The sequence below is a fragment of the Myotis davidii genome, unplaced genomic scaffold, assembly GCF_000327345.1.
Source record: "Myotis davidii unplaced genomic scaffold, ASM32734v1 scaffold88, whole genome shotgun sequence".
NCBI classification, from domain to species: Eukaryota; Metazoa; Chordata; class Mammalia; order Chiroptera; family Vespertilionidae; genus Myotis; species Myotis davidii.
The window spans coordinates 2614605-2626802 of NW_006300377.1; the positions used below are offsets into that span (position 1 = coordinate 2614605).

Consider the following 12198-nt stretch of genomic DNA (forward strand, 5'->3'; position numbering starts at 1 on the left):
TACGTCCCGGGGAGCTGTGATGCAGGGCCCCTGCCCAGGACCAGCGCTGCTGCCGGATTTCAGCCCATGTTTTCTTCACTGACCGCTGGATGGCTGCTTCATAGCGCTCCTGGTCGGGAGGGCGAGAAGAGGAAAGTCTGGGTTCAAAATCTTTCATCGTACCTGGGAGGAAGAGCCCTCTCGCTCCTGGGACAGTGTCCTTCCCCACAAGTTTTCTCTGACTCATTGCAGGTAACCAAGGTTATGGAATCCTTGCTATGATTAAGAACCATCTGCAGCAGATCCCTTGCTCTTGGGGAGCTTTTCACTGTTCTTGAGTCATTTCCTGAGCGTATGAGCTGTTTCTCCGAGCACAGGGTGGGACTCTCCCTGCTGGGGCTCCCAGGTGGGGTCATGTCCCCTTGGCACTGCGGGTCCTGACCTAGAGGCAACGTTTTCCTTTCAGCCTGAGGCCGATGGGCAGAGCCAGGCCACGCTCTCCTTTCATTTCCTCACTGATGCTCAAGCCAAGGCTCTCCTCACCTGTGGCGCTCAGCACACTCACCCAGACTTATCTCTGCATGCAAACACCCACACACAGGGCGTGCGCGAGCGTGCACACACACACACACACACACACACACACAAATACTGTCTGACAGCACAGTTACAGGTGCCCACCTTGGCAAGTACTGACCCGACCATGTCTGCAGTGGCACAGATGGCCAGATATCAAACCCAAGAGACCCAATGATAGGTGTGAACACAGATATGACCATGTAGACAGAGGTGACGCAGAGGCGCAAACACAGATGTGTGTACACTGAGCCAGTGTACAGATGTGTGCGCACGGGGGTACGCAGGTCCACGCCCAGAAGTCAGCATAAACGCACCTTGTTTTTCTCCAGCTTCTGCCGCTGCCGCTCCTCCAGGGCTGCTCGGCGCTGCTCGGCTTTGAGCCGCTGCTCCTCCAGCCGCCGGCGGCGCTCCTGCAGCTGCTTCTCCCGCAGCGCCTTGGCCTTCTCCTCCTTCTCCAGCCACACTGCCTTCTTGGCCGCTGCGGGAAAGGGGCCCCAAGGGGTGTGAGGGATTCTGCAGAGGGAGGACCTTCCCTGTTACCCGGCCCTGCTGGGTCTTTCTCCTGCCTGCTTGGTGGGGAGCTACCTCTGCGCTCAGGCTCCCCCTCAAATTAAAGGGTTTCTTGCTGACGGGCTCCGGCCTTAGCATGGGAGGCCTAGTTCGCCCCCACTGGCCTCACAGTCACTTGGCACTGAGAACAACTGAGTTCTTTAGAGCCAGACCCCTGTCTGACTTTGGGGCCTGCTGGACTGATTTCTGTGGGCTGTGATTAAAAGCATGAGCCTCTGGTCTGAATCGTGGGTACTCCATGAGCTACGTGACTTCAGCAAACGATTTCATCTCTCTGAGCCTCAGTTTCCTCATCCTCAAAATGGGTTAAGAGCATCAGCTGGGATAATGCAGGTACTGCTCTCAGCACAGTCCACATAATTAAGTGTCCAGAAGTGTTAATGTTAATAGGGCACTGATGATGAGGAGGATGTTGAGGAAGATGATGATGTTTCCTAAACACTCACCCAGGTACTTGGCCCGCTCTTCTCGCCGCTCCTTTGCCAGTTTGTGTCTCTCTCCTGCCTTCTTCGCATCTTAGTAGAGGGAACAAGAATAGATTTAGGTCAAGTGACTCTTCCGAAGGGTAGTCAGCCTTGGGGACCCTCCCCCCTAGGACCTCACCCCATCCCTTTCCCCTCTCCTCCTGGGCAGAGATTCCCTCTGGTGGTGTCAATAGGGCTGGGACCTTGAGCTAAGGGGTCTGGGCAAAGACTAAGGACATCACACACACCTTGCTTGGCAGAAGGGCTGTCAGAGGCTGGCCCTGTCGTTGGAGATGGCTGGCTGCTCCTTCGAGGAGGCCTGGAATCCCGTGGGCCTGTGGCTGGTGGGGTGGGTCCCCTGGTCTTCGCTTCTGAGAAAGGGGATTCTGCCTGCTGAGGGGCTGGTCTAGGCCCTACTGGCCCTGGGGGGCTCTCTGGTTCCAGTGGGAGCTGCTTAGAGTTAGTGGCATTCTTCATGGCGGGAGGGGTGTCTGGGGGAGTGTCGGGCACCAGGGCTGACATCGGTGGTGGCGGCGGCGGCGGAGAGGGATCACCTTCTGGAGAAGGTCTTGGCTCTGGGGGCGTCCTGGCTGCCATAACTGGAACACCAACACAGAGAGGAGAGTCAGACAGTACATCTGCACCATCAGTTCAGTTCTAAGCTCTTTCCTTGCCCAACTGACTTGTTCATTCATTCACCCAACATGTTCATTGAGTTCCTTCTATGTACCAGGCACTGTTCCAGACACTAATGATATAATGGTGAGAAAATAGCCATGGTCCCACCCTCGGGCAGGGCAGACAAAGAGCCAGGCAGTTACAGTAGGAATAAGTACTCTGTCAGGGGTAACATAGCAGAAATGGTTAACCTACATTTGGGGGTTTCCTGAAGAAGTAACAATGAAGCTGAGCTCTGAAGGATGAGCTAGAGTTGGCAAAATCAGGAGAGGGTTCTGGCAAAAAGAGCGTTTGCAAAAGGGCAGAAGGGAGCAGGCTGTGTGTTGGAAAAACTGAGGAGCCCTGCCCAGGTAGCTCAGTTGGTTTTAGTGTCACCCCGATACACCAAGGTTGTGGGTTTGATCCCCAGCCAGGGCATATACAAGAATCAACCAATTAATACGTAGATTAGTGGAACAACAAAGCAACGTTTCTCTCTCCCCCCCCCGCCTTCTTCACTCTCTAAAATAATAATAATAAAAAATCCCACAAACAACAACAACAACAAAAACACCTGAGAAGTTTGTAGCACTTATTGACGCACCAAATGGTAATGACTGGTTTCCACGTCTGCCTCCCTCACCTTTCTGCTTTACCTCAGGGTCACAGTGCCCAACCCCAGGTCTGGTTCTCAGAGGGTGCCAGTGCTGGGCACATGGGACTGGAGAAGAGGAGGGATATACTATGGACACAAATAGGATCCCCAACTGGATGGGCAACCAGCTATGTCCACTTTGTAATCTTTTCTTCTTTTCCAACCACCCTCAGATTTCTTCTTTTAAGACATTAGTATTTCAGGGACCCTGTACAAGACACCGAAGAGCCAAGGCAGGAAACCACATGACTTGGTATGCACCTGTGTATGCACACATGTGAGCACATGTACACTATGGGGCAGCTGAAAGACAGGCCTCAGCGTCGGTTGAGGGCCCAATTCTGATGTCATTATCAGACAGGACGGGAGGGCCCGCTTCCCTGGCAGGTAACCTTGAGCAAGTGAATCAACTCCTCTAAGCCTCAGCTTTCATATCTGTAAAATGGGGCAATGATCCCAAGCCAGCAGGATGTCAGTAAAGTGCCAGGAAACAGCACTTCCCTCCCTTACCCCGTGGGTCTTACAAAGCTCCCGAAGAGAAGCCTCTGCGTGTTGAGCCCTAGTGCCATCTGCTGTGACTCTGGGCACTGAAGGGACCAGTGGGGGACACAGCCACTGACCTGGGCTTAGGCAGCAGGGCCAGGGTCCATGGGAAGGTGAATCTAGGGAAGCATTGCTTGCTCCGATTAGGTGCCCTCACTACACTAGGTCCTCTCTTCTGGGGACTCTGGCCCTTTCGGGAGGTGGCAAACTCCCCATCCCTATGGGTGGCAATGTGTGTGCAGGGACTCCCAAGGTATCGCCTTTGGGAGCGGGGGTGCCTTTTTTAGAGGAGACAGGTGTCCAGTGGTTGAGTATGGGCTGTAAAGGCAGACTATGTGAATGTGACTTCCGGCTTTCCCACTAACTGTGTGACCTTGGGCTAGTTACAGACCCTCTCTGTGCCACAGCTCCTCTTCTATAAAATGCAGACAGTACCTACCTCACAGGATTGTGAGGAGTGTTAGTGATAAGAATAACCATTAACGCTTATATATATTTCCCAAGAGCTTCCTAAATTGAAAGCACTTTACACATTAGTTTAGTCCTCACTGAAAATACTTATGAAGGAGGCACTATAAATATCTCTCTTGTACAGATGTAGGAAAGTAAAGCAGAAAGACATTGAGTAAAGTGATTTGAGGTCACTCAGCTGGTAAGTGACAGAGGCTGGACTTGAACCCAGCATCTGTCACCAGAACCCATGTTCTTACTCATTTCACCAGCCTGCCTCTGTTTAAGCAGTATGAGGTCATAGATGTTACACAATGAAATTATGTAAGGCTCACACTATTTTCCCCTCATTCCTCCCCTTTTAGCTTCCTGGGCTCCAGGCAAGAGCCTCAGCTGAGGCCCTGTCTCCCCAAGAGCCCTGAGACTCCATGCCAGTCCAGCCAGCGCTCCCCACGCCAGCTCCTGGCTGCCTGGTCATGGCTGGTCTATTTCCCGGCCACCTGCAAACTCCCTTCCAGCTCTCATCAGCAACAAAACGACCGCAGGTCCGGGAATAATGTAGTTTCATACAACATCCTTTTGCTATAATATTGATGAGGCACCACAGGAGCTTAACTCTTGTTTCTATCAATTAGCCTATGGTAAAATTGGTCTCCTTGTATGTTGTTTCACTTAAAATCACAGAACCTGTTGACGGCATTGAGGACTTACTGTAGTGGGAACTATTCAGTGAGTGCTTACTACCCACCAGGAGCTGAGCTAGACCCTCTGTATCTCCATCCTGCATCTTCACATGAACTCTGAGAGGCAGAGATTCTGATCCCATTATACAATGAGACAATCAAAGTTTACCCCACTGAGCAGATTTGCCAGGGTCATAGAACTTAATGGGGCAGCATTTGAACCCAGAACTGTTTGGGGCCAGAAGGCCTTGGCTTGTAAATACTAAGCTTGAAGGCTGAGGGTGAGGCCCGTATGCTGCCATTCTCCTAGCACCTGTGCGTGCTGCAGGTGTTGCAAGGAAAACTCGTAGGCAGATGTTTGTCTAGACCTAGGCAAATCACACCCACCAAGCAAGACAGAGAATCTCCAACTAGGTCCTGATAAGCCGTGTAAAGGGAACCTGGGAGGAGGGCGAGAGGGAGGCTTGAACAACCTGGACCTGGTGTCTGACGCAGCCGAGTAGAAAGGTCTTAGAGTCGGAGAGGCCTGAGTGGGGAATCCTAGCTCCGCTGCAGGGCCTTGGGCAAGCCCTGAACCTGTTTCCTCAGCAAGTTGTTGGGACCGATGGTAAGCAGGTATATCGTGTCTGGCACCCGCCCGATAGAATCTGTCCACCTCTTCCCATCTCTGCCACAAGAACCCATGTGGTCAGGCCTCCACTCCCATTGCTCCATGACACTGCTCTTCTCAAGGTCTCCAGTGACCTCCACATTGTTCAAACTAACCTATCAGCCACATCTGACACAGTGGGTTCTTGCTGCTCCTTGAACACTTCCTTGCTTAGGCTTTCAAGACACATACTCTCCTGATGTTCCCTCTCTTGCTGGCTATGACTTTTCAGAGTTCTTTGCTGATCCCTCCTTAGCTTGCTATCCTCAGTGCCCAGTGCCCCAGGGCTCAGTGGAGGACCTCATCTCCTTTCTGTCTCCACGCACTCCCTCAGTGACCTCATCCAGACTCACAGCTTTAAATACCAGCACTCTGCTGACAATCAAATTTGCTTCTCCAGCCAAGACCGCTCCCTTGAGTTCCAGTTTCGCTCATGCAACTCCCTACTTCATACTCCTGGATGTCTTACAGACACCCCAAATCTAACACATTCAGAACTGAGTTCCTAATATTCCCTCCCCCAAACGCTGCCTGCCACCCCCCCGCCCCCGTCTTCCCCACCTCAGTCAATGGCAACACTGTCCTTCCAGTTTCTCAGGCCAAAACCCTTGGAGTCATTTTAGAATCTTTTCTTATCTCACATCCCATATCTAATCTCTCAATAAATCTCTATTGGCTCAATGTGCAAAATATATTCTGAATCCAATCGCTTTTACTATCTTCACTTCCAGTGTTTCAGCCACTACCATCCCCTATAAAAGCCCACCCAGTGCTACTCTTTGTTCCCCTTTGGCCATTTCTCAACACAGCAGCAAGTGATTCTGTTTTAAAATAAGTCAGATCAAATCACTCCTCTGCCAAAATTCTCCAAGATGCCCCTTCTGCTGGGGAGGAAAAATCAAAGGCATCACATGGCCTCTGGGGCCTGTCAGGATCCTCCCTCTCCAGCCCATTGCCTCTTAGACCTTGTCTCTTTGCCCCTGCTCAGTCTGTTCCAGCCACTGTTCCTTAAATGTGCCAGGCACACTCCTGACTCAAGGCTTCGCACCTGCTGTTCCCTCTGCCAGCGGATTATGCAGGTCTTACTCCCTCACCTCCTTCTTCAGGTCTTGACTCCAGTGTCCCTTCTCAATGACGCCTTCCCTGACCCCCTATTTAAAATGACAAACTGCAGCCCTGACCGGTTTGGCTCAGTGGATAGAGCGTCAGCCTGAGACTCATGGGTCCCGGGTTCGATTCTGGTCAAGGGCGTGTACCTGGGGTGCGGGCACATCCCCAGTAGGGAGTGTGCAGGAGGCAGCTGATCGATGTTTCTCTCTCATTAATGTTTCTAACTCTCTATCCCTCTCCCTTCCTCTCCGTAAAAAATCAATAAAATATATTTAAAAAATAAAATAAAATAAAATGACAAACTGCAGTGGAGGCTCCTTCCCTCCAACAGTACTTTCTTCTTTCCAACTCTATTATTTTCCACAACATTAACACCATTTTGACACTCTCTTCCATTGGCAGAAGATACCCTCCACGAGGGGACACATTTGTGTCTGTATTGTTAGCCATTCTAGATAAGGCCCCAAGACGCTGGCACACAGGTGCTCCACAACTATCTGTTGGATGAATAAATCGATGATCTCCCCCTGCCAGATATCATCAGCATCTCTCTCACCCGGATGATTGCAAAGTCCTCCCACTGCTCTCCCGCACCCAATCTCACTCTGCTCTCCACGGAGCAGCCAGGGCAATTGTTCCCAAATGCAAATCTGATCAGGGTGCTCTTGCCACCTGAAACCTCCCAGTGGCTTCCCGCTGCTCTGAAGATAAAGATAAAATTCTTGAACCCTAGCTGCAAGGCTGGCATAGTTTATCGCCAACTACCCCCAACCTTTTGAATCTACACTCCATGTCACCTACCCACTTGCTCTCTGCACTCCAGCCATACTGACCTTTTAATCGGACAACCACTCATGCTCCCTCCAGCCATGGGGCCTTTGCACATGCTCTTCCTCCTCTTTTCTTACACAGCTCCCACGTCCCCTTCAGATCCCAGCCAGCTCAGTCACTGTTTCCTCGGGGAAGCCTTCCCCGGCTTCTCAGATCAGGATAAAGTCCCTCATTATATACGGTCATGGCTTCATGTGCCCCTTGTCTGGCGCACTGTGAACGTTATAATTTTAAACATCCTAGGTGGTTCTTTTTATTTTATTATAGGTTTTTGTTTGTTTGCTTTTCTATATATTTTATTGATTTTTTACAGAGAGGAAGGGAGAGGGATAGAGAGTTAGAGACATCGATGAGAGAGAAACATCGATCAGCTACCTCCTGCACATCCCCCATTGGGGATGTGCCCGCAACCAAGGTACATGCCCTTGACCGGAATCAAACCTGGGACCCTTGAGTCCACAGGCCAACGCTCTATCCACTGAGCCAAACCGGTTAGGGCGTGTGGTTCTTTTTAAACTGTCAGCCCTACAAGGGCTGGGCCATGTCTGCTTCGCTCACTGCAGCAGCAGCAGACACCACATTGCCAGGTACCCGGAGACAGTCACGAAAGGCTGTTGAATGGGGATCAAGTGCTAGATTGGAAGTCACCCTTGCCTAAAGCGGGTGCATAGAGAAGGAGACTTTTACTTTAACAAAGACTCAATCCAGGTGGCAATTTATTGGAAAGAAATGAACTCTGAAAGGAAAGCAGAACAACAGGCAATTCCATCTCAGTTGAGTTTGGGCAGTTCCCTGGACAAAGGCACTCAGGTAGAAGTTACTAGAATAATGAGTGTTTACTCCAGCAGCTCAACAAGAAAGAATTCTTGAGAGGCAAACAGGACTTCTGGAATTCTTTTTTGGACCTGGCGGACTATTGACCTGGAATACAAATATTTTCCTCAGAATTATGCCAACCCGAACGAAATGTCATTGGGACAGTGTTATCGGAACAAACGATACTAAGCCAAATTATTTCCTTGGTTAGTTTTCTAGAAGGTACGATTAAACCAAGTTCTGGTTATCCCCATTGTCGATCCTGAAATGTGATCCTTCATTTTATGTTTGGTTTGTGTCAAAATGTGGGCTTTTAGCCACTGTTAGTTTTATTCGGCTACATCGATATCTCCCAGAAGTATTTGTTAAGAACTAGATAAGAGGCAGACAGTTTGTATTTCTTTCCTGGCACAAATTCACAGGGCAAAGGTGCAGGCGCTGGTCATAGGGACAACAAGGCTTGTCTTCTCAAGAGCCCCAGGCAGGGCTGACCCTGGGGTCTGCAGAAGACTCAGCCGAGTTTTCAGAGGGCCTGTCACATGACTCGCCTTCTCCACCACCTGGGAGCTGGCAGTCCTTTCCTCTTGTCCCTCTCTCCTCCCACCCCAACAACCGCTGCCTGGCCAGATATTCCCCAACATGATCACTGTCTGGCTTTTCTGTTTGCCTCCCTGCCCGTGTGAGAGCTCGTGGAGAGAAGAGACGGGAGTCTCGATCCTTCTCTCAGTCCCATGCCTTATACAGCACCTGCCCAGCACAGAGTACGGCTGTGATGGCGAACCTATGACACAAGTGTCAGAGGTGACACGCGAACTCATGTTTTTGGTTGATTTTTCTTTGTTAAATGGCATTTAAATATATAAAATAAATATCAAAAATATAAATCTTTGTTTTACTATGGTTGCAAATATCAAAAAATTTCTGTATGTGACACGGCACCAGAGTTAAGTTAGGGTTTTTCAAAATGCTGACACGCTGAGCTCAAAAGGTTCACCATCACTGGAGTAGGGAGTTCTATGTCTGTTTATTGAACACCTAGATGAATGGATGGATAGGATAGATGGGTGGACAGATTGCAGAAGGCTACTTAGCCAGCACACAGTCAAACCCCAAGCTGCTCCAAAGCCTCGCCTCTCCAATCCAAACATCTTGATCATATCAGAGCCCTGTGTATGCCCTGCCAGCTCCTAAGCCCAGGAAGGGAAACAAATGAATTTATTGAAGCCCTACCGTACACTAGGCACTCTCCCTCATCTCACTTAATTCTTATGACAACTCTAAAGGGGAAGTACTATAGATGGCCCTCGATTTGCAGGTAAGAAAACTGACATAGACAGATTAAGTGAACTGCTCATGTCGGTGTCAGAGGTAGGATATAAATCCAAGCTGGCTGATGACAAAACCCTTATGTCACACTGTTGCCGATAGGCATCACCCCTCCCTCGGGCTCCTGCCTGTTCCTTGAAGAAGGAAATGATCCGGTGTTCCCCAGGGAGGTTTCCCCCAGACGGTGAAGGGTGGGTGAAGGGTGCAGGTGGGGCCCGCAGGCACTGAGCTCAGAGTGCAAGAATGCAGGGAAGGCAGGCTCCTGCCCAGGCTGGCCACCAGGAGGCAGGAAGTGAGGCAGCAGGGCAGAGGGTGGAGAGAATGCCCCTCCTGCAGGGGGCAGAGCCAGGGAGAGCTGGCAGGGAGGGGGCGCACAGATAGCACCCCTGAGCGGGGAGCGCATGGGGAGGCAGAGGCATGAGGCAGAGAGAGGAATTGGGACAGAGATCAGCACCTCTAGCCAGAGCGCCTCCTGGCTCTCACAGAAGCTCCTTAGGTGGTAGCACTGGACCAGACAAATGAAGACAGTGAGGCCGACAAAGGGGCAAAGACACACAGACAGACAGAGTGCACACCACAAAGAGAAACACCCCATGTGGACAGAGCCCACACAATGGCAAGAGACAAGGCACATTCCTCTCTCTCTCTCTCTCTCTCTCTCTCTCTCTCTCTCTCTCACACACACACACACACACACACACACACACACGCACGCACACATGCGCACGCACACACACACACACACACACACGCACAGAGCCAGGGATCCCCTCCATGTGCTTCAGAGACACCCACACAGCTCTCAAAGACACAATGTCCCAGTATATTTACACAGCCACATCCAGGTCACTTCTGCCTTGCCCCTCTGGGCCCAGGGAATGTCAGTTAGCAGCTAATGCTGTGTCAGTTACCACTGAACACTTTAAGCACATCAGTCCATTTCATCTTCACCACAGTCCTATACGGCGGATACATTACTCCATTTTACAAATGAGGACATCTATTCAGAGAGGTTGAGATACTTGCTTAAGTCACACAGCTGGTGAGTAGCAAAGCTGGGGTTTGGACAGGCATCGGTGGGACAGTTTGTACTTTCACTCTGCTACCCTAAGGGGCAATCTCCTGGGCTTCCTCTCCTTCTGGAGAGGTCTGCTGGGAGGATGGGGGTAGGCAGGAAGGACAAGCCCTGGGGGATGCCTGCCGGTGGGGCTGGGACAAAGAGGCCCTTAGGGGGCAGCCTCACTTCCGGCTGAGCCAGCTCTGAGGGAGTGAAGCCTGTGCGGCAGCCCGCTCTAGCGGTCCTGAGGACCGAGGCCACAGACCCGTGGCAGGACACTGGGCCAGGCCACGGGACTCTGTGCATGATAAAGCCGGGAGCCCAACTGAGACTGCAGAGCTGAGGAGCTCTCTGGCTGGGTTGGCGGCCATTGTTCCCAGCCTCCAATCAGGAGCACCCACTTCCTGTTATTTTAGGCGGCAGGAAATGACCCCATCCCGCAGTCCGGCTCCACCATGGCCCTCCCTCAGCCCCGGCGGGGACGGCAAGGACGGCCACACTGAGGCCTAGGTGCTGAGGGCAGAGGCCCAGCCTTAGGCCAAGGCTTAAGGATGATCCACTGGCTGGACTGTCACCACCGCTGAGGGCCAAGGCCTCCTCTGGTCAGACACCAACCTGGCAGGATGTGTTCTTGGGGTGTGTGTGGGGTGGGGGTGGGGGGGAAGCACATGCTCTACCTCTGCCTGCCAGAGAAAAAAGACCATGGGGTCCCCAAGACCAAGATGCCCACAGAAGACAGGTCATGCAAGGAAAGTGGCCAGACTGTCACCAGCTAGCTTGGCTGCAATCATTCAGCATAGAGGTGTGGTGCACAGGCTTTTGAGTCAGGCAGACCTGGGTTCGAGTCCTAGCCGTGTAGCTTTAGACAAGTGACTTTGCCTCTCTGAGCCTCATCTGCAAAATGGAGGTAACGCTAGTTTCCACTTACATTTTGAGGATCAAATGAGACAATGCATGTGACCTGCTGAGCACTGTGCCAGGCACAGAGAAGGCCCTTCATGGATAGGAGTAGGTGGTAAGTTGGTTCACCGGGGAGTCTACTGGTCCACATTTGCTCTCATAAGTGGCAAGGAGTGCTGATGGGGGCAGCTGAGAGGTGATGGAGAAGCCGCTGAAGGCTGTGCCCGGGGTGCCAGGCAGAGCTGCCACTGTCAACAAAGCTGCATTATCTGGGCCTGGCTCCTTGGCTCCCTCACTGGCCCCAAGGCCCAGCGGGGGACCCAAGGACACAGCTCCCAGCTGCTTGCAGTCTAACTTCCAGCCCAGGTCAGGCCTGAGACCTGTCCTGACTGCCCTCAAGTGCCACCACTTCTATTCTGGGCTTGCTTTCAGCTCCCTTCCCCATTCCCTCAGCCCTGCCCCACTCACAACAGATGCCCATCCTGCGGGCAAGCAGCGGGGTGAACTGGCCTAGGGCCCTTTCTTTCTCCTTTGCATTTGCGTGACTACACAGAGGCTCATTAGAGACCTCATTACTGGGCCCACCAGCCACCAGTGGGAGGTGCTGGCACTGACGGGGGTGGCTGCAGTATGCAGAGATGTGGACCATTGTGCCAGCCTCACCAATGGCTACTCATCCTTTCAGGTCCCCTCAAATGCCTCCTCCTCTGTGAAGCCTCCCACAAGTGGAGCCCTCTGGCCACTGTAGCACCATTACACCTGGGTTTCCCTGCACTGAACACATCTGCCTCCCACAATGGGTCAGTAGCAACTCTGTCTGATTCACTTCCCTGCTGACAGAACAGCCAGCAGCGAGCAAGCATGGGTGTGCTGGATGGGGGCTGCACCATCTCCCGTGTCCTCTCCTGCTCCCACTGCCCCATCACACC

The 12198-nt window shown here is 52.0% G+C and overlaps 1 protein-coding gene across 3 annotated transcripts in view; it reads right to left on the reverse strand.

Moving 5' to 3' along the window:
- The window catches only part of MAP7D1 (MAP7 domain containing 1), a 9314-nt gene extending 7094 nt beyond the window's left edge, over positions 1-2220 (reverse strand). For 2 of the 3 annotated variants that reach the window (XM_015572854.1, XM_006777297.2), the window contains exons 1-4: positions 1841-2220; positions 1575-1643; positions 873-1036; positions 4-109 (exon numbers count right to left, since the gene is read on the reverse strand). In XM_015572854.1, coding sequence (XP_015428340.1) covers positions 4-109; positions 873-1036; positions 1575-1643; positions 1841-2189 — 688 coding nt within the window. In that variant the 5' untranslated portion in view covers positions 2190-2220. The remainder of the gene's footprint in view (positions 1-3; positions 110-872; positions 1037-1574; positions 1644-1840) is intronic. The other variant, XM_015572853.1, reaches the window with a different exon arrangement.
- Between the last annotated feature and the right edge of the window lie 9978 nt (positions 2221-12198).